Consider the following 21,651-nt stretch of genomic DNA (forward strand, 5'->3'; position numbering starts at 1 on the left):
CAAGTGGGAAAGGCCCTAAATAAACACAGAATGATGGAAAACTGTGAAACTGGTCCAAACGGGCTTGTTCATTTTCTACTATCAAAGGATAAAACAGTTCTATCTGTGACTGCAGGCACTCTTTGCAGGCTAAGGAGGAAAGCAAAGTGAAGTGATTTAGTGCAGCGCCATTAGCAGCACACAGGGAGGAAAGGATGGATCACTGCACAATGGGCAGCATGGGAGACAGCCACAAAAACTCAGCTCTAGCTGCTGTCCTCAGAAACTGTGCTCACGAATCTGGTCAGCCCTGCCCTCTCCTTATGGGACGGATGTGGGAACGGCCTTCTGGAAGAGTCATCTGCTTGCAAAGCCACAGAGCTCCTGTTCTACCCTTCCCAAGGGCCGAGGTGCAGCCTGTCTTCAACCACCCGCTGCTCAGCACCAGCTCTGGTCCATGCCCTGCCACAGCCCCCGAGGAAGAGGGACTGCAAAGTTCTGAGCTCGTCTGCTGGACAGGACTTACTGCCACAGGATCACCAGAGCACTGCTGGCTGCGTCACGTCATGGAGCCCAGAGCCCAGGTTCTGTGGGTTCTGTGCCCGGCGCCTCTGCAGCCTGAAGGCAGTCACTCTGAGTCCTGAAGGCAGAACAAAAAGCCACACGTTAAGGAACAAACTGAAACCTACGCACCGTTGGTGGCACGAGACAAAACGTAAGCAGTGACAGAAGGGTGAGGGCACAACTCCTTTCCTAACGGCCCTCCGGGACACCTACCTTTACCTTTTCTTCCAGAAAGAGCTGCATAAATTCAGTTCAGTGACACTCAGCATGATACCACGTTCCTTCAGCTTCAATTACACGCTTCAGAAGCGACTGCTCCCAGACAAGGACAAAGCCCACAAGAAACACACAACCACCCTACGGTCAAATCTGAATACATTCGTATTATTTATTGGCTGTATTAAATATATTATCTATTTGATAGTTACAATTTAGTAATACAATGCATGGCAGCTTTAACATAGAGATACCTCAGAATTACAATACAGAAGAAATGAAGATACCTAACACATTAATGCCACTAGGGTGTATCGTTCTGGAATGGATAAGAGCTGATGTCCGTCTGCACTGCGGGAGGCTCTCCGGTACATCTGCAAACATTGAGTACTTCGTGGCAATTACAGAAGAACTTTTACTTTTTCAGGAGTCGTCCCTTGTTAGTATTTACTTTGCAATCCTAATTTACCTTTTAAAATCATCAGAAATAGCATTGCGAATTAACCTCTACAAACTTCGTTCTAAGAGTTAAAAGAAGTAACCCTTTGGCAACAGAGATTTGCTGAAGGCGGTCGTATTTGCTAAAAGTAGACTATAAAGAGGAACAGAGACAGACTGTAAACTCTTCTGCAAACTAAAGACACTAAGATCTGTATAAAACTCTTTCCAAAAGCGGAGGGAGAGATTTCTAGGATATAATAAATGATTAACTTAAAGTTCTGCTACAAGTAGAACAATACATTCAAACATACATTTTTCCAGGACTTTTAATCAAAATAAATAGAGTACAAAATGAAGAGTACATTTTGAAAAGATTAATTTCAGATTGCACCATAAATCTACTTTTACGAGTATTAAGCGATACTATGTCATAATTTAGGTTCTCCACATCTGAAATACAACACAATGCCTCGAACTACAACGCAACATTATTCATCAACTGCCATAGGAGAAAGACCCTTAAAGTGATTAATTACTGGCAATCCTTAGCCTGCAGCACTAGCACATCCAGCACCCCACGTACAAGTGCCTTGTTCTGGTGGGTATAGTGTGATAACCCTCTCTCGACCTTTCTATGCCACATCCCACGCTGTTGGGAAGCCCCATCCTGAAACGCCTTCTGAACTTGCGAGCTCCAGCTTTCAAACCCTTTGGCACAGAGGAGACAGCTGTCAGATTCACCCGTAGGCATTCGCAAGCAGAAGTAACGAGAAGGGCAGATGTAGTGCACAGTGCCCACCCCAAATCCCCCCCGACAAACAGGACACGTCTCAGAGAAGCTCATAGCAGGCTGAACATTCCCATCTAGGAAACAACGGAATGTGAAGCTGCTACCACCGGGATAGCGAGTCGGTTAAAACATTGTACAAATGTTAGCTAAAAAGAGTTCTTTCACGTACAATTTGATCATTCGGGTTACGTAAGAAGGGCATCCAAAAGCAGTCTGAAGTTTCATTTTTTAGGTTAATAATAGTACAAAAAACATTTGCTCAGTTTGAGCCAAATAGTGTAACATTTATCATAAATGCACTCTTTCTCCTTAAAGACAATACCTGTGCTTTTCTGGAAACGCTGCAAAGATTTCATCCAAAGCACAGGAAATTACTTTTCTCTCAGGCACTGAGAGTGAAATGTGGATTGGGCCAACAGCTGCTCACCACCAGCAGGAAGCACTGCGTTCACAAGTGTGCAATGCAGAGGGGCCTTTCCTGCACTGCTCTACCCGAACGCAGCTGCTGCACGGACGTGGCATCCTGCTAACATTGTGTCTAAGCATCTCGATTCAAACCCTACAAATGCTGGCACCCGCTACTTTAAACGCTCGAAATGATTATTACTGAATCCAAAATATTAAGATAACTGTAAAGTAGTAATATCACTAAGTCAAAGTCAATATTCTGCTTTCCTTCTACAGTATATTAAACGTGGTATGCTCTAGTAATGTTCTGCAATACAGTACTGCTCTAAGCTTAAGCATTTGTGCTGCTGTACGTCACGTATACCAAACTGCGACGATGCCTGGTTACACACTGCTGATGGGCTGCCACTGCTCTGGCTGTACTTGGAAAGGACTTGTTCTAATAACGCCGTCCCCCTCCGGCTGCCCAAGGGGCCTCGTGTGAATTCAGAGAGAGCAGAGGTGCACACACGCACACCCGTGTGCACAATAAGGCAGTTTGTGCTGTTTTCTTAACAGCTAACCCTGATTACAGAGGACAAAGGATTACCCCTTCTACAAGAAATCTGTGTTCAGTATTTGGAAAGGATCTGCCGACCCAGCCTCGCTGTCAGCCAGCAGCAGGGCGGAAATGCGCATATCCACACATTACCAGCTAGGATTTCAATTAGAACTAACCATAAATACCCGAAATAGCTTCTGTACAAAAAGCTGAGCGCTGAGTGGGTTCTTGTCTACTTGATCACAAAGTACTGAATAACGACAGCAAATAAAATGGCGACCACTGCGAACCCGCAGAGCAGAACGATGGCGATGAAGCGCTCCTCATGCAACGTCTTCTTACTGTCTGCCAGCTCCGTGGGCACGGCGGCACACTGCGACTCCAGCTCCTGCTTCTGAGATGAGAACACTGCACTGGGGCTGTAAGGTCCATACAGTTCTTGGGATCCAGCAGCGTCCTGGGACTGACGGCCAGCGCAGACTCTGATCCGGTATTCGCAGTTTGTCTGCAGGCCTGTGAGACGGAAGGAAGTCTCTGGTCCCTTGTACACCTGGTCAGCACAAGGAGAAAGAGAAGCACTCTAAATAGGATTCGTCTTACAAACTGCCTTTGCAGCCATTTGCTCTGACAGTACAAGCAAAGCGTCCGCACAGATCTGAAACACTGTGTTTGCTTAACAGATTGTATCTGCATAAGTGCTTCTACTTGAAAGGAAGAGCAGAAGCAGCAGGAATTTGCCTGCTGACGAAAACAACGAGCTGAAGAAAATGTACAGTTGTGCAACCTGTGTCAGGCTTGAGAAGAGCACTCCAAAAAGCCTGCCCACCCTTCCCTGCCGGGACAGACATCTGTAGTGATGCTCCTTCCATGCAGTGTGACTAACAGCAAACAACTGGTATGAAACATTCAAACTACTGCTGCTGCTTGGAGACCTACTGCTCTCACCTGAGCTGAGCAGGGGAGGATGTGCTTTGGAATTACTTAAGAATTTAAAACGTTATCAGATTCGTTAAAAAAACCCAAACAATTCAAGAGGAAAATGTTGGCAATCCTTTTTACAGGTAAAAAGCCTTGAGTTCATTTTGTGAAACAGAAGGTACCTGATCAAACTCTCTCCCAGCAGCAAGCTGGAGGATGTAAACAATGGAATCTCCTTTCATCGGCTGTAAAGGTTCCCATGTGATTTCATAAGTGTTTTCTTCCAGCTGATTTGCTTTGGGTGCTAGAAGAGAAGCAATTTGTTGGTAGATTAGAAAACAGTCTGTACGAGCATTCTTTCTTCTTCCATTGGAAGGAAGAAGCCAAAAATCACCAGTGACAGTCATTCATATTCATAGTTTCCTTGCTTAAAATAATCCTTTAGTTTGCACATGTTCCATTTTACTGGGAAAGTGGGTTTTTAGCATCCACCACATACATGGCTCACTGAGGTCTCTGACGCTCACCTTTAAGAGATGCAGGGGGAGACTTGGTTGTAGTGAAAGCGTAAACGTCAGAAAACTCTCCCTCTCCAGCATCGTTGTATGCCTGGATTTTGAAATAGTACGTGGTGGATTCACTGAGCCGCTGTACTTTGTAAGTATGACATGGACCACTATAAACTGTAACAAACCTGGAAGGAAAAGCACGACACGTACAAGTCAGAAGTATTCAGGGATCACTAAGTGGAATGTGTGCACAGAAATGCTGACAGTGCACTCCTTGTGCCCCAGCATCACACACACGTGCTGTGCACAGCAGGCAGCTGAGCACTGCTTTTGTGACCAGCGGTTCCTTGCGTGCACTCCTCAGCAGCACACACCACCCATGCTGCTTCCAGACTTCATTTATATTCCCCAGGCATTCATTAAACTGGCAGGGCACTGAGCTACAGCACCCCACAGAAAATACACGGCCAAACTCTGGGTTTCAATGAAGAGAACCACCCCTGTGTATGCTAGGTTTGTTTGTAACTGCAAGTCAAGAACAGCTGTGTGCCTGTATGCAAACTGGACTTCATTTCAGGACTTTCAAGAAATACAAAAGCTGACAAGGCTGTCAGACAGTGATGTGTTATTAGCTGAGCAGTAAATAGGATTTACTCTTTACAAGTACCTACAAGCACAGCAGCTATTCGCAGCACTTCTATAGTTGAAAATGGGATGCCAAAATTCAAATAAAGCAGGAACATTTGGGAGGTCCAAGCAACTCACTGGTGCAAAGATAGGTGAGAATAGTTAAAAGGCCTTAAAAAACCTGACACAAAGTTTTAATGCGACAAGAATATCCTCAGTGTTCCACTTATCTTACCTGCCAAACCTGTCCTCCATCTGCAAGTTGAACTGTGTAGGGTTGGTAATTAAAGCTCTGCTAGGACCTTCACCCCATTTAAGTTTAAGGCTCTGGTAGCTGAAGACCACACATTCAAGGTGAGGAGGGTCAGGAGGTAGTGGTTTTGTTTTGGCTTTAATGGAATGACTGAAAGGACCAACTCCAAAGCTGTTGATGGCCTGTATTCTCACCCTAGAAACATGAGGAGAAGAGCTATATGGTTATTACTGGGCCCTGAAAAATGCTAGGTAATCAGAGTTAAAATCTGTAAAGAATATAACTACGAACAATAAAGGAATTAAAATGCAGTTAAAAGTTAAAAATAATCTATTTCAAAACAAGTGAAAATTACTGCAATTTCAACCTAATAAAACTTCAGCATTTCTCAGCATTGTTCAGGTTTACACTGTGAGCAAGAACCCAGCTTCTCCAAGGTGATGTTCAGCCAAGAGAGGGTCTCTACCCCTCTGCACACACACACTCTCTTTTGGTGATGTACCAATCATACCAAATAAGCAACCAGGAATTAAAAGAAGCCTAGAGCAAAGCCTTGGTTTGAGACCGAACAACGGTCCTAGTGCAGCAAGCTTCCTGCTCAATGTCAAGGCTTCAAGTCTTGGTATGACGATTTGTTCAGAGTTGCAGAGTGAACCGAGCAGATATTCTGTATGCTGAATGACATTACTACAGAGTTTAAAAAACTGCCCTCAAAGCTAGTGAACGAAAGCTGCTACAGATGCAGCTTCGAAAGAAAACTGGTAATTATTACCTGTAGAGAGTATCAGGCAGCAGATTCTCAAGAACGTGGCTTGTATTCCTTCCAACAGTTACAAGCTGCTTTTCCCCATATTCTATATTATATCCAGTGATCTCTGCCCCATGACAACACGGTTCTTCCCATTGAATTGCAAGGCACGTTGATAAAGGAAGAGAAACTTCCATTTGGTCTTCCTCCAGCAGCTGCAGTACGGACACGGCCGCAGGCACTGATGCAGGGGTTGTCACCACTCCAGCCTCTCCAAACAGCCCAACCCCAGCCACGTTCACAGCCTGGAAGGGACACCATGGATTGTGAACTGAATCCACACTTTTCTACTCAGTAATTTACCATGCTTCCTTCTGCATGCCATCACAAACATGGAAGAGCAAAGGAAACTGCCCAAATAAACTGCATACATGACAAAACACCTGGTATTTAATGCGATATCTTATTTTTAGATAGATGTTGCTAGGAGGGACTGGGGGGGGGGAGGAGAGCCTTAATAAATGGCAGTACATAATTGCATTGATCCAGAACTGAAGTTTTTCTTCCACCTGTATCTACTTGCTCATTTGGTTACTAACACAAAAAAGGCTTTTCATACCTGTACACGACAATAATAGGTGGTTGCAGGTGTGAGACCCTTTACTTCATAGCTCTGGCAAGGGCCTGTGTAAATGACATGCATTGATCCTTCCACCTGTCCCCACTCCAGTCTGTATTCACTGATTTCTGCACCATTGCACGCAGGACTCTGCAGGTTTCAAGCAACAAATGACATGTTCATCATATAAGTATGGTCTCTCACTACACTGAACAGACATCAAAACAAGCACTGGGGTTGAAAAGCTGAGTTTGAGAGAACAGTCTGTCTTCTCAGATATGACACTCTGGCACTTTACTACTGCTAGTACAGCGCACCAAATCTACAGAAATAACACATGCCTCTACACAGAAATGTCCAACATACAGCACCCATACACTTGTCACTTCTTCCATTTCTGTGCCATCTGTATGCTAGCATGATTCTAAGAGCCACACAGTAATTTCTGTCTTGCTGAACAGCCGTTAGAACCTACCTCCCAGGAAACTGCAACACAAGTTGCATTTTTACAAGTGATCGTAGGTTTGCAGCACTGATCAGGGGGACCTGGAGCAGTAGAGATTTCTGCTTTGTCCGAGTGAGGACCAAACTGACAAAAAAAAAAAGTCATCTTCATGAGTACAGCAACAGAGTCAAACAAAAACTGACAGGCAAGCGTGTGAGCCGAAGGAAACAAATTATTTCTAACAATAAGGAAGCAAAAGGAAGATTTCCATGCTCATTTTCAGAGCACTGTTTTCAATTCCTTTCAGGCGGTTCAGAAGCTGGCCCTGTGCCTACAGGTTCCTATAAGCCTCCCACTCCTGCAGTTGTGTCACTCCTCCTTTCCCCATGGTCAGAATCTCGCTTCCAGAAGCAGCTGGGTAGTGTTTCAGAAAGGCTTTTACACAACTAATGTTTACCCTAACCTCATTCAAACCTTGCATTGTTTGAACACACCCTCTCTGCACAATGCTATTCCCACTGCACCAATCTGTGAAGTCCACATAACTGTAAAATACAGGGCAATTTCTTAAGGCACAGACACCACGTGATTTCTACCGCCAGAAACGTAGGGTTTACTTGTTTTTCCTAATATATATATACACACATATGAGAAATTCTGCTCTTCTCATGAAAATACGACAGAACACAAGCTACAAGTTACCATCAGGCTCTGAACCGGACAGCACCACCACCAGCCTTTGTGTAAAACCTGGCCCTGTGAGCAGGGCACTTACCCCGACCCTGTTTGCAGCCCGCAGCCAGAAGCAGTACGTTCTCCCCGGGAGCAGGTTGCTCACAGTGCACTCGGGTGCAGCACCCTGGTACACCTGTCTGCGCTCCTCCTGCTCTGAGTCTGCCATCTCTAAAACGTATTCTGTTATGTCAGATCCTCCATCTACAGGTGGTGGGCCTGCAAAATAAAAAGGGATTTCTTTCTATTCATTTCACTAAGTACGTTTTTTCTTCTAACTAGTTTCTACTTCTCAAGCCACAAATCAAGCTAGATGCATGCTAAAAATCAGGGTGCAGGTGCTCATTGCAGCTGAGCAGAACAACATCAAGTTTTTCTTTCCCCACAGGAACTGGTTTATTAGTTTAAGATAGCCTTTATCAGGTTCTTTCATAAACGACCATCAAAAAACAGTCTATCTTCACTGCTGCTCGCTTATCTCCTTTACTGAGATAAAAGTAATAAATAAAAATAAATAAAAGGAGGGTTGATTCTTAACTTGCCAATAATAATAATGAATGCATCAGTAACAAGGCAGCCAGAGAGCTCTCCTCAATGGAAGACACTCATTTAACTCGCTCCATATCATTGCAGACATGCATATCACAGCTGGTTTGCAAGTTGTTTTTTTTTTGTGTGTGTTTTTTTTTTAATACAAGTATCACCATGGGCAATATCACTTATATTCCTTTGATATTAAAACACTTACTTTAAATAAATAGATATGTAAGTATTTTAAATGTGTCGAGCACATTTTTCAGGAGCTTACCCCACTGCAATGCAATCTCCTTGGGCTTCGCCTTGCCTGCCAGGCACGGAGTGGGACAGGGCCCCGGAGGAACAGCTGACGTCGTAACAGTCAGAATATCAGAAGCCTGCAGTAACACACATCATTTCAGTGGAAGCAAACAGTGCAATGAAACAGACCAAAATGTCTTTCTGAAGCAAATTCATCCTCCTTGCTCTCACCTGGCTCTCCCCACCTCTGCTGACACAATGAACTCTCACTCTGTACGAAGTCCCAGGCTTGAGATGATCACACACGTGCTCTCTCTGGGAACCGCTGTAGATGGTGTCCCATTTACTCCCTGCAGCAAAAAAAAACCAGCCTATATACTGCAAAGCTTTTGCAAAAATCAACCTTGACAATTCCTGTACAGTTATTAATGATGAAGATAAAGCACAACACTCAATTTGAGGGACGAATTCGACAAAGAACAAAAACACGTGTGAGAAAAGAACAGCAATTGCTACAGCAACAGTGGTGAATCACCAGTTAGTACACAAGCTCAAATATGACAACTGCTTACCAATTACTGCTTCTGAGATCTCCAAAAAGTATTTAACAATGTCTGATCCTCCGTTATCTTTGGGTGGTTCTGAAAGAAAACATCACCTTAAAATAACTTACTGAAGATGTAAAGACAATGCATTACTTTGTTATCAGCTTCTTCAGGTAACATTTTAATCTGCTGTAGAATTAATTCAAGTGAAAAAAAACAATTCAAAAAGAAAACTGTGTACATACATACAGTCACAGTACATTTCACAGAACAATGTTTTTTTCTATTATTAATCATGAGGAAGAGGAGTACTATGCATTTCTCCTGCAATACCATTCCCTGCAGAGACAAGTGTTCAGCCTACAAGTTTGTCTCTGTGTTTTAATCTGCATTACCAGGTGACTGCACATACACAGAGTGTGAGAACAACTCAAAGACAGTACTAACAAACCTACCCCATGCTACTTTCACACTGTGGGAATGGATCTTCCCCTTTGCAGCTGGTTTACTTGGTGGCCCAGGTTTGTCAGGCTTGGTGCTGTGTTCCACTACCTCACTTGGGCTGCTTTTTCCTTCGCTGTTGTAGGCAAAGAGCTGTTTCAGGAACAAACATGTAACATGTAAGTGACTGGAAAGACTGATCTAATGATGGGTAATACACTGATGATTTACAAAACTCTTCCATGCAAAATGACAACAATTGCAGGTAAATTTCTCTACTCGCCATTGAAAGGGTCTTAGCTATAAGAAAATGCTAAAATCCCAGAAATGCATATGGTCATAATTAAATTAGTAACAAAACATAGTACAAACCCTAAACTTATAGGATGTACTCCTTCTAAGATTTCTTAAAGTGCACGAGAGTTCATCTCCGTTGTACTGTGGCTGGAAACCATAACCCTACAAAGAAGGAAAAACAAGAACAAAATGCAGTCACTAATTTTCCATGATAAAATGAAAAAGTAATTGGACAGTGAAGGAAAGAAAAGGACAACGTCCTTGCAAAATAAAATTTGGGAGGAGCAAAGGAAGGATAGGGCGTCCCTACGAAACAAGATAAAAGAAAAAGCTGAGAAGAAGAGTTTCAGTCCCAAGGATCTGGTTAAACAAACTCATCTTGCAAGTAGATGGCAGGAGATGCTGGCTTAGCACCTCGTGTACACCTTGATCGTTGGGCAGAATGAAGAGTGACAGACAGTTCCAGATGGACAAGAGAACAAACTCTGAATCCGGAGTACAAAGTATGTGTCAACAAAGGAAACGAGGGGCTGAACCACAGGGGGATGCTGACAGGAGAATGGAGAAAATGTGAACCTCGGGCACCTCAGCCAATGGGGAAAGGGCTCACTAGTGTCGGGGGACAGGGATAACAGAGGGGCTGTGTGTCCCCCAGAAATGTGGGAGACCCCACAGGGGCACACCCCAGTGGACTCTCCCTTTATTCAAATTAAGAAAGATGAAGACTGTCCTGAGTCTTTTTGGGTAAAGACGGTTGAACAAGCTTACTGGAGCAGAAATTTTTTTAACAGACAGATTGTTTCTCATTGTTCTTGTTGTTCTAGCTGGAACTTCATCGTTGTTTCATAAACGCATGCAGTGCTTGCCAATTTGGAAGTAAAACACTGGTTGAAATGTTTATTTATGCCCAACCGCGTATTGAGCTTTTGTAGACGTGAAAGAAAGCTGCACTTACAGAACCTTCTTCTTCCACGTCTAGAGTGTAAGTGAGGGAGTCCTCCGAGGACACTCCACTGGGTGGGCTCCACTGCAGGGCCAGCCAGGTCACTCCAGCTTCAACGAGCACGGGGGGTGGTGGGGCTGGGGGCACCATCCCAGCTGTGTAGTACGTCACCGTCTCACTGAACCCACTGCAAAAATGGTTTTTTGGGAAGTTAACAGTGGCACTGCGCAGCTGATGAGAAAGTGAACTGTACCACAAATTGTCTCCCTTACCTCATTCCAATATCGTTTTTAGCAGCCAGTCTAAGCGAGTATTTTGTGGAAGGAGAGAGTTTGGTAAGCTTATACTGCTTCAGGTGCCCGTAGTAGCACTCTTTGAAGGGTCCGTTCTTCCCCTTTAAAAAAGTGAGAACGACCTGAGCAACTTCTTGCACTCAGACTGCGTGCTCCCTGCTAAGGTCGTTTTCTTATCCCCTAACTTTTCCTAAATTTCACCGCATTAATTTAATAAAAACTAGATTAAAAAAAAACAACCAGTAAGTCCAAAGAATGAGAAAGCTACAGTCACCCACACCACGTTGAGCATGCCTGCCAGCAATCCTGAGCACTCCGGGTGCCAGGATCACATCTGATTGAGAGGAGATGATTTTTTGGTGCTGGAGTTGTGACAAAATGGTAATAAATCACTGCAACTGAAAATAAACCACAAATTTGCAGTTTTTACCGTTTTGGGATATATTTCTGTAAGAAGTTCAGACTGGAGCAGTACTTGTGACAGCTACTGAAGGGAGAAGCCAAACACTTGATAAACAAAGGCCAGGAATTAACGCTGCTCTGACTGACAAGGACCACATGAGGACACCGAGCACAGCTCTCAGAGGACCTGAACGGATGGTCTGCTCCAGTGCTTCACTACTTCCAATGCATTCAAGATCTTTAACTGACTTAAAAACTGCCTCGGCAGTTGCACTGAAAATAGTGGATGAACCAAAGCAGAAAACTATTTTTAAAGTATAATTGGTCATTACATTGTTGGGTATTTTTTCCACTAGAAAAAGGCTTACCTCATCCCATTCTAAAAGAAAATTAGTTATTTTGGAACCGTTGTCATTTGAAGACTGAAAATAAAGAAACAGTGAAAAAAGTTAGAATCAAACGGTTGAACATTTGCATCTTTTGCATATTAATACAACAACTGAGCGATCAAATGTATTTATAAATTCCAACTGCTGAAAAAGTCCGCAATAAGCACACAAAGCAGCTCTCTTCTTCCACAAACACGTGTGAGAACCTGCAGCTCTGGGCACGTGCTCTGTAAAGTGAGCCAGAGAGGAGTGGGTAAAAGCCAGCAGCTCATTCCATCCCTCACTCGTGATGGCCCTCTGAACTGCTACATTAATATTTTGTATTAATTGTGCTTTCTAGGAAATACAAATCAGGAACTTCCTAAGTGCAGATTATACAGATAATTTAACTGATATTATTCACCTATTAACCATTTTTTCCAGGTTTAAACAGCTGTTAGAAAAAACATGGAATGATAATAAAACACAGTGACTGAATCTTCAGATTATACTGCATGTATTCAGAAGCCAGATTCAAAGGGCAATGTACAAACTAGAGAAAGAAATTCACTAGGAGCTGGTACGAGTAACTACCAGAATTATGGAATTATAACATTATCATCCAGAACCCCCACTTAAAAACATAAGTGCTCTATCTCCTTTCTTATAGTGCCATTTCAGAAGAGAACTTTCCCACCAAACAGTCCATACTTAAGAGAGTGCTGCTTCCAACTCTGTCATGCTGAAGCCATGTGCAAGAACTAAGCAAGCAACAAAGGAAGCAGGAAGAAGCGATAATGATTTCAGCCACCAGCCTTAACTGAGCAACATACAAGCTAACATCTAAAACAAACACTACATTACAGGCAAAGCTAACGTAAGCACACTGTGTGCGAATGCATCAGTCTGCTTTCTGCTTACCTTCCACTGCAAACTCAGGCTGTTTTTGGTTCTATTAATTAGTTTCGGTGCAGCTGGACAATCTGGCTCACAGCTTTCCGTAGTGAAACTCACTAATTCTGAAACAGATTCCTTTATGGAACTGCTGGTTGCTGAAACTCTAAACAAAAGGACAACAAATTATGTTATCACGCCGGCACCTCAGAATCTAAGGAAAGGTTTATCAGCTTGAGAAATGCATTTAATTGTAAGCTGTTGTAACAGCAGCAGGACCAGAGCCTTTTGTTACTGCAGATCACTGATTCCAAAGCATTGCTCAGGAATGAAGAAACAAAACCTCATTTCATGATCTCACTTCAGTAACCGATGTTCACATCACAAACACCAGCATCCAAAAGAATTCTAAAATCATAGAATCACAGAATGGCCTGGGTTGCAAAGGACCGCAATGCTCATCCAGTTTCAACCCCCTGCTATGTGCAGGGTCGCCAACCAGCAGAGCAGGCTGCCCAGAGCCACATCCAGCCTGGCCTTGGATGCCTCTGGCCAGAAGATAACCCGATGTTTGTATTTTGGAGAAACAAGAGAGGAGAGGAGATAGCAGAACGCTGAAGAAAGAGAGGCGACATTTTTAGGGAGTTAGAAAATATGTGGAAACCAGCCACAGTAACATCCACAGCTGTGATGCTTCACGCACAGTATTCCTCAAGTTTTCTGCCACCACACCCTTCTGGTGAAGCCATGACGACTTTATAATTAGCAGATAAACAACAGCATTAAGCGTTCTGTTGCAGCAACATACCTGGCATGGTAATCAGTTGCTGGTCTGAGATCAGGAAGGGTAATTGTTAATTCCTCCCCACTATAAGAAGGGAAAAGAAGAAAAGTTACAGCTCTTCCTTATACTGTCAGGGATAAAAGCTTATTGAAAAGCAAAACCAAGTAGCGCACATTTAACTTTCAAGTTTTCCATTGTCCATGTAAGTCATACTGAAATTACTTAAACTTTATTGCATGTGAAGTAGGTAGGTCTGCAAGTCAACAAACAGCTCCTGATAAAGAGATCGCTGCTCGGTTAATGGTTTTAAACATCAGTATTGTGCTTAAAGGAAGAAACTAAACTTACACATAGACAGATTTAAATTTTCCATTTTTACCACTGTTGGATATTGCTACTTCAAATGTAAATGCTGCTGGACTATGACTATGGCTCTCTCCATTCTGTGAACTAACTGGGAGATTCCAGGACAGAACGGCTGATCTTGCTTGTATATCAGAAACCTATTAAAAGCATAAATAATGCAAGTAAGTTTGCTTTCTGTAATAAAAGGTATGTTAGTCAATAACACGGTGTTGCTAGTTTGCCCTTGAAGTTCCTCACGGGAGGAATTCTTTACCTTCGTAGTGGAAACATCAAGTCATTGTTTGAATTTAACACTATTTTGTTTTCACTTCTAAAATCACATTAAAGGATTTCCCTTACTTATAGGCACGTTACATCATCTCAGTGTATGAAGAGGAGCTTTGTATTTCACCTGCACTGTTTGCATCACTCATTTTGAGCAAATTTTCAGATCTGGAATCTTCAGCACTGGCACCAGGTCTGTGTTTAGGCACAGTCAGATGACCTCACTTTCTAAAGGCACTGCAACTTCACCACTTCATCTTAACATTCAACCAATAACCTGGGCAACAGCAAGATTTTAACTGCTCAAGACTAAACATCCTCTGTCTAAGCAAAATGTCTCTGACAAAATTCAATACAGCCTTCTGATGCCATTAAGTACAGATGTCAGAGGCACCAGTGAAAAAGCAACTGTAGAAAAGAATGGCTGGACAGCTAGAGCAGAAAAAACACAACCCATGCTTAACGTATCGATAGCACAAGGAAGAGTTCACTGAATGTGCTTGGGACCACAAATCAGTGCAGTTTTAGCCTCTGGATATTCAAATTCATGTTAGCAGATTCCAGTATCTTGAGCAGTGTGTAAATACTCAAATATTTGCTCCAATTTCTTAACGTAAAAAGATGAGCTGTTTCTGTAACTTCCATTCCCAGTACCTTACATCCTCCTCGCTAATTGAAGGCCGCTTCAAAGAGCTAGCAGGCTGTCACTACGTTAGCAGGCCCTCTGCTCTCCAGGCACTCAAGTCCTCATGCACACACACGACTCCATCAGCAGGTACAGCCCTGCCTTACAGGCTGGGAAGTGGAGTCATTCAGACTGCTTCAGTAAAAACAGGTTCCTATATCACCGCTGCCCTCTCCCAGACATAAACCCTGGCAAGTAAAATACATTTTCTCTACTACAGAAATTAATAATGATTGAAAAGGAGATCGATGAGAAAGCTGTGTTATTTCACACCAAGCACGTGCCCAGAAAGTAATGGTATTTTAAAGGTGATACTTACTACTGGCTTGCCAATGCTCAAGTGGGTATCGTACTTCTTGGATTCCGTGTCAGATTCTGAAATTTCAAATACAAAACAGATTACAGAAAACCCCCAGAGTAAAAACCAGTCTGTTACAGAAATGCCACCACAAGATGGAGTGCTTTTCATTAAGAGCTTAACAATAGCACTTATTGTGCAAAGTTAGCTTCTCCTGTTTGTTTTGGCTGCGTGACGGTAAGAAACATGAACTATCCAAAACTAACAGCGTTACAAAAACCCTTTTAGTCCATCCTGCACAAAGGGGATATTTTCCCAATCTGAGCAGAAGCAGGTTTTCTTTGATAACACAAAAACATTCCTCCAAAAACGAAAGGTGTTAAAAAATGACAGCAAGACCTTATCTTGCTATCGTATGTGCTGGTCCCTGAATTTCCACTGTAAGCCGCTTGCTCTGGGTATAATTTGGAAGAAGCCTGATGATCAAAATTGCATACTGGCACTACCTGTGGGTATCAAAAGGTTTACACCTGCAGAATGAACCCTGGCTTGAAAATTGTCCACATCAAACAATTCTGGGTATTTTTCTCAAACATCTCTTGGCTGGTTTTTTTCTTCCTGAAAGTAAGTTTGCATTAAGACAAATCTCTAATCAACTATCTCTTTAGTCCCTGAAACAAGCTGGATAAGAACTTCCACCTCTGTTTACTTCCCCAGTCAGAGAGTCAGATATTTGTTTAATTTCTCTAAGCAAAGAGCTCAGTACAACAGTGACGCAGATGAGGACTGTCCCTTGCTGCCTAAAGAGATCATTTCCCTTAAGATACACACACAGCACTGAAGAGATGCAATTAATTTATAGAACCTTGATAAGAAACCAGGTGCACACCGGTGACAGTGTTCCAAACCAGCACAAAAGACACTGACACAAGGTATTTTAGTACATGCAAGTAAATAGCCATGAGCTATTAAAAACCTCAAACGTTCATTTCAGCAAAAATAATGTACTGCTCCAAACTGCAGCTGATCAAACAGCAACCTGTGAAGCCAGTTGCTCAAACCATCCTATTTCTTCGAGCCTCACATAACTCCTGTTTATCCAAAAAGTTAGGAAGGAATGACACCAGAAGTCACTTATGTGAGTACAACAATTCATCCTCACTTGGAACAGCGAGCAGACTCCCAGCTCAGAAAAGGAAGAAGAGCCACGAGAGGCCCAGACTTAAATCTTCCTAAACATCTCATTTGGTAAAACCTCAGATGATCAAAGTTGATACAACCAGTATTTCTACAGGATCACAAATAAATAAACGAACGACGAAAAATCCAAACACAGAAAAGCTGCATCAGGCTTTATTCCACCCCACGCAAATGGAGAAAATTCACAAATCCAATTTTTTGCAGAAACCACTTTGCACTGAATGCACAGCAGCTTCTAATGACCAAAGATGTGCTGCGTTGGTTCTCTGTTAACCTTTTTGAGGCAACCTACCTCCCATCTCTGCATCTGGACTGCCCTTTGTTTTTCCTATCTGCTTCTGCTTTAGCGGCCCTCCTGTCCCTTGCTGTCCCTTTCCATTTCCGTTCTGAACTGCTGCACTGGAAGAATTATTAACTTTATGCGGTGAAGACGGAGGACTGTTAAGCTTATTGTTAGTGTGACCGCTCGCTTGTCTGTCTTTTAGTCTTTTCTTCAGGTGTTCTTGCATTTTGAGACTCCTTTCATCTCGCTGGATAAAGTTTGTCCTTCCATGAGAACGAGGTTCTAGAAAGCAAAGGAAACACTGCTTTTGATCCCAAATTGACTTCACATTTGTTGTTGCTTTTTTCTGATTTAATTCAGAAAACCACCTTCTGCTAGTTGCTTGGGATTAGGCCTAAAACTCGCTCTCCTTCCCCTGAAACGTATTAATATTTTCAAAGAAGTGTGAACAAGCACAGGACCCAAGCTAACTTTTTAAAATGTAGCTGAAGTGCTTCTATTTTATGCTAGACATCGGCTGAAATAGCTTAATTAATGATTTAAACTTGGTAGAAAGAGAATGATCTTCTGCAGCCTAATTTCTTCCTGCATTAAACGCCAGTTTTCAGAAGCAGCTTATAGGCTGTCTCAGGTCAGCAGGGATCCTCCCATGAAATACTGCTTCAGTCAGTTATTAAATATAGAGCAGACTTGCATTTCAATCTCCAATATGGATGACTACGATTTTTGATGCATGTGTCATTACTTTTTATTTTCTTTCCAGTCCCATTTGGATTCTGTCTAGCAAAAAATACGTTCACACATTAACATTAAGCACGTTTTCAAAAGCTGTATGCCAAGGCTGCAACCAAACACAGCAGTTTTTGAGAGCACAAGCTTAGGGGAAGGCAGAAGCAATCACTGGGACATAAACAGCAACAAAAATAAAGACCCATTTAAAAACACATGCAGCAACATAACATTGCAAAGCCATTGCTTTTGCAATAAATCCTTACAAACAGAAGTTTCAGCTTTACATACTGCTACTTTGCACACGCAGAGTGCCACAGGCCGGGCTGTGGGTTTCAGGGAGGCTGGAAACACGAGAAGGAGCTACCAGCAGAACTCAGGTGTCCCAGCCCACACACCGAGCAGAAAGACTCCTCCTGTATTTCAGCTCTGCCTGCACGCTCACCTTGCTCCTGGAAAACGTGTGGCGGTGGATGCTGGTGGATGAACTGCGGCGGCAGCTCTCCTGTCCCAGGAACAGGGGGGTACACTGGGTGTGGGGGGTGGGGGAGCAGAGCGTGGTGATGATGCATGTAATGGGGCACGTGGGGGGGAGGATGAGGAGGAGGATGCATGGAAGGATGGAATTCAGCCGAGTGTGGCAACACCACCACTTTGCGAACTCCATTTTCTTCCACCACCTGTCAAGCAACGTAAGAAACGCAAAGTCAGTTCAGATACAAGCTTTAATAAGGAATCTGCCTGCCTAGGTCTTCATCCAGCAATCTGACAGTCAGGGGTACACAAGCAGAAGTGAATCCCAGTGGAAATCCAGCACGTGTTATTAGAAGGAACTGGAATTTCAGGCTGTCAGGTTTAAGAAGCTGAGTCTCACACACTGAAGCGTTAAGCAACCTAAAATCTATGAATTATTTACACTTTTTTGAAGAAAACCAAGTAGTGTGGACTGACCAGGGTGCAGTGCCCCCTGCAGCTGCAACTACAGCCTGCTTTAGACCAGATCCAGTCAGACAGCACGAGCCATGTGCAAGTCAGTGCACGCCGTGCCATCCTCAGAGCATGGCTGCACACACATCCACAGCCTGTGGCCAGCACACAGCACTGCATGTCAGATCTGCTGCCTCTTGCTGTGATCCAACCCAACTCAGACGTCAGGACAGTTCATGTCAGCCATGGGCTAAGGGAGTTCAGACAGGGAACCTGCCTGCAGCTCTGGGATCAAAGGCTGCTCCGACTTACAGAAAAGAGACTGCATGTGTATGGACAGGTGCACACACACTGTCAGCATGTCCTAAAATGGCAATGTGCCAGATCAGCTAGACTGCATTAAATCCTGTTTAAAGGTAGACAGTAAGTGAATTGTCTTCTGTTCTCCCTCGTTCCAAAAAAAAATAATCAGGGATGAACAACGCAATTGGGAGAAAAAAAATCACTACTAGAAAAATGCCTGATTTTTAGGGCAAATGGACACTTTCAAATTAATCATCTTGGCAGGAAAACGGGGCATTTTTCTTAGATTGGTTTAAAATTGGTCTGCAGCTTTATGCTTCCTTCTCCTGTGAGCTGCATCAAAAGCACGGATCACATCTGTGGGTGGGAAGGGCCTTCAGTGCTGCAGCACTGATGCAGTGGTGGGTCCCAGGGCAGCTCTGGGCTGAGGCTGTAGGGAGGCCTCCAGCTGCAGGCTGACAAACAAACCAGAGATGCAAACCCTTTTTTATGCAATCTGTAAAGTAAATTGTATAAAATAAAACCTGCTCTTAGGTAAGTTCAAATCTTCTACATAGCACTCTGTTACTAAAACATACAGAACTTATATTTTCGGGCATTTATAAAAAGCACTTTCCTCAAAGCAGACCATATTCTTTATCCTGTTAGTTCCTTCGAGATCCTCTCTTAAAGCATGTTTGGTTTGGCTGTAAGAAATCACTCCAGCATTTCCTAGTTGGCAAAGAAGGCATTACGGATGTTGAAATACTGCTCGTGCCAAAAGTACATTTTGAAAAGCTCCTCAGCAAGAGATAGAGCAAACGAAGCACAAGGATTCTGCAGAAGGGAAATAGGACGTGTCCAGTCCCAAACTGCTGTGACAGAGTTCAGCTGCACGATGACCTCGGAGCCAGCTGTGCTACCAGGAATTCTTAACAGACCTCACAGAGAAGAAAAAAATGGTATGAGGTCACTTAAGACCAAATCTGTGTTACACTGAGCATGGTTTGTTCTGGAAGCAACATGGGGGCTTTCTGATTTATCAGTGGAACTGAACACCCCACTCCACCTACATGACTGTACACAGCACTGTAACACATGCATTCATTCACACATGCAAGCCAAAGCTCCTAGCACAGGCTGTGGGTTACACTTACTCTATGCACACAGTAACCAAGCAAGCACAAGAAGTCTATGTTCTGGCAGAAGGGATACACTGCTACAATAAAATTTTCATATGATTTTACAGTTTGAAGCTGCTACATTTTCACTAAGCACTACTGAATCTCTTCATTGCACTTTGGAAGAAAGCAGCATAAATACTTCTGGGTTCCTTCAGACAGCTCTGAGAACAGCAAGTTCAAGTCTCATACGCTGATGAGTTTTTACACACGTGGCTACATGGCTCTCAGTCCTACTTGGAAAACTCCAGATTCTGAGCATTACCAGAAACCAAGAAACCCAGCTTAGCCCATTGGGGAAAAAAAAAGTTTCTCATTACTTTCCTTTAAAAATGCATTAATTCAAAAGTAAATCAAACTGAACTTCGAGTATGTCTGATAGGAGTTCGAGTACCACACACTGCTCTGATCTGCCATGACTTAACAGCACAGCAGAGTGGAAAATCAGTGAGAATGGAAAAATTAAAGCAGGAGAGAAGCCCAGAGCCCTGCTGTTTTCCTAGGCACGTGTCACCAGCATTAACACTCGTGCTCACACTTCTGCTACAACAGCAGAGTCTTTTGCTGAACGCTAAGCAGATCAGAGCTGGGAGATGAACAGAGTTATGCTATAATAGAAAAATCTGAATTACGAGAAAATGTTAAAAAGAAATAATAAATGCAGTCTTGGGAAAAAAAGAAGATGAGAGATGAAAGAGCTTGGTAAAGATCTGTGGTCCGTGTAACCTCCATGTGAGAAACTCGAGTCTCACACCCAGAGTGGAGACGAGTTCACCTCGTGCTCCCAGAGGCTGTTCTAACACAGCCAAGCTCCATCACACCCATCAGCCCTCCGGTACTTTGTGGTCTGCAGTCCATGTAGATATGCCCTAAGCACTTACTTTCACCCTGAAAACAAGGCTGAAGAAAAATCAGGATGTGCATCGTGTTAATGGAACTCAACGGCCAATTCAGTCGTTCATTGCCTCGCAAAAAAGGAATCTTTTTTGGCCACCTAACTATCGAAGAAAGAAATAACAGCCCTGAGAACTGGCTCAAGTTTTACCAAGCAAACAGATGGTGAGAGTGCCTGCAAAGTCAGTTAAATATTTGGTAAGTTCAATGGAAAAAATGAGAAATGCTTTTAACAGTTGTTGCAGATAAAACAATCGATATCTTTCTTGCTAAACAGCCACACCCACAAACACACTTCAACACAAGAATAAATGAACGTTTACCTGAGATACGTAACCGGGAGGCACAAAAATAGGTGGCATAGAACCATTTGGTGACATCATAGGAACATGGGCTGGACCTGGGGAGGAAAGAGGTGCCACTTCACAACAGGTATGGCTCTGGGACACCAGTTTTCAAGAGTGATGAGCACCAACATCATTTGCATTACAGTAATGCTGATAAACGGTCTACCAACATTTATAAAAAATAAATGTATATTATTTTTCACATCAAGCTGCAAGACTGTATTCCTCTCTGGGATGTGATGAAAACAGAATAGACATTTTTGTATAATATTATTTGAGATATTTTTTACAGTGGAAGTACTGATAAATTCAACTTGACTTACAGGAGATATTTTGAACCAGCAGCAGATTTGCAGTCCGGTCACCTACCCACAAGCCAAACACTGGTTTGTAACCACACAGAGGGCAGTGACTCTTCCCTCAGTACTGACACACTGCTAATGCCACTGCCTCGCATTGCAGCAAGGTCACACAGCACCCATTAATGTTGTTTAGATGGGACTAAATCTCACAAGTTCATGTGCTGTGAATCTGAGACGATAGATGCTTGAGGACCACTAGAAGAGCAGCTGAGATGCTGACCTCTTAAAAGCTATCAGCAAAGCGTGCAGGGCTGCAGGGAAGCCTGCCAGTTTCCCAGCTCTGTCTTATTTGTGCTTTA

The 21,651-nt window shown here is 43.2% G+C and overlaps 1 protein-coding gene across 3 annotated transcripts in view; it reads right to left on the minus strand.

Moving 5' to 3' along the window:
* Positions 1 to 906: 906 nt before the first annotated feature.
* Positions 907 to 21,651, minus strand: part of LOC100539152 (fibronectin type-III domain-containing protein 3a-like) — a 32,704-nt gene continuing 11,959 nt past the window's right edge. For all 3 annotated transcript variants that reach the window (XM_010715095.2, XM_010715094.2, XM_019618122.1), the window contains exons 4-26: positions 20,967 to 21,043; positions 17,805 to 18,039; positions 16,640 to 16,912; positions 15,169 to 15,224; positions 13,883 to 14,037; positions 13,559 to 13,618; positions 12,778 to 12,916; positions 11,857 to 11,910; positions 11,066 to 11,187; positions 10,806 to 10,980; positions 9,926 to 10,012; positions 9,568 to 9,706; positions 9,140 to 9,208; positions 8,799 to 8,917; positions 8,599 to 8,704; positions 7,834 to 8,009; positions 7,089 to 7,202; positions 6,614 to 6,763; positions 6,019 to 6,299; positions 5,229 to 5,441; positions 4,385 to 4,551; positions 4,040 to 4,161; positions 907 to 3,489 (exon numbers count right to left, since the gene is read on the minus strand). In XM_010715095.2, the coding sequence (XP_010713397.1) occupies positions 3,172 to 3,489; positions 4,040 to 4,161; positions 4,385 to 4,551; positions 5,229 to 5,441; positions 6,019 to 6,299; positions 6,614 to 6,763; positions 7,089 to 7,202; positions 7,834 to 8,009; positions 8,599 to 8,704; positions 8,799 to 8,917; positions 9,140 to 9,208; positions 9,568 to 9,706; positions 9,926 to 10,012; positions 10,806 to 10,980; positions 11,066 to 11,187; positions 11,857 to 11,910; positions 12,778 to 12,916; positions 13,559 to 13,618; positions 13,883 to 14,037; positions 15,169 to 15,224; positions 16,640 to 16,912; positions 17,805 to 18,039; positions 20,967 to 21,043 (3,407 nt within the window). In that variant the 3' untranslated portion in view covers positions 907 to 3,171. The remainder of the gene's footprint in view (positions 3,490 to 4,039; positions 4,162 to 4,384; positions 4,552 to 5,228; positions 5,442 to 6,018; positions 6,300 to 6,613; positions 6,764 to 7,088; positions 7,203 to 7,833; positions 8,010 to 8,598; positions 8,705 to 8,798; positions 8,918 to 9,139; positions 9,209 to 9,567; positions 9,707 to 9,925; positions 10,013 to 10,805; positions 10,981 to 11,065; positions 11,188 to 11,856; positions 11,911 to 12,777; positions 12,917 to 13,558; positions 13,619 to 13,882; positions 14,038 to 15,168; positions 15,225 to 16,639; positions 16,913 to 17,804; positions 18,040 to 20,966; positions 21,044 to 21,651) is intronic.

The sequence above is a fragment of the Meleagris gallopavo genome, chromosome 9, assembly GCF_000146605.3.
Source record: "Meleagris gallopavo isolate NT-WF06-2002-E0010 breed Aviagen turkey brand Nicholas breeding stock chromosome 9, Turkey_5.1, whole genome shotgun sequence".
NCBI classification, from domain to species: domain Eukaryota; kingdom Metazoa; phylum Chordata; class Aves; order Galliformes; family Phasianidae; genus Meleagris; species Meleagris gallopavo.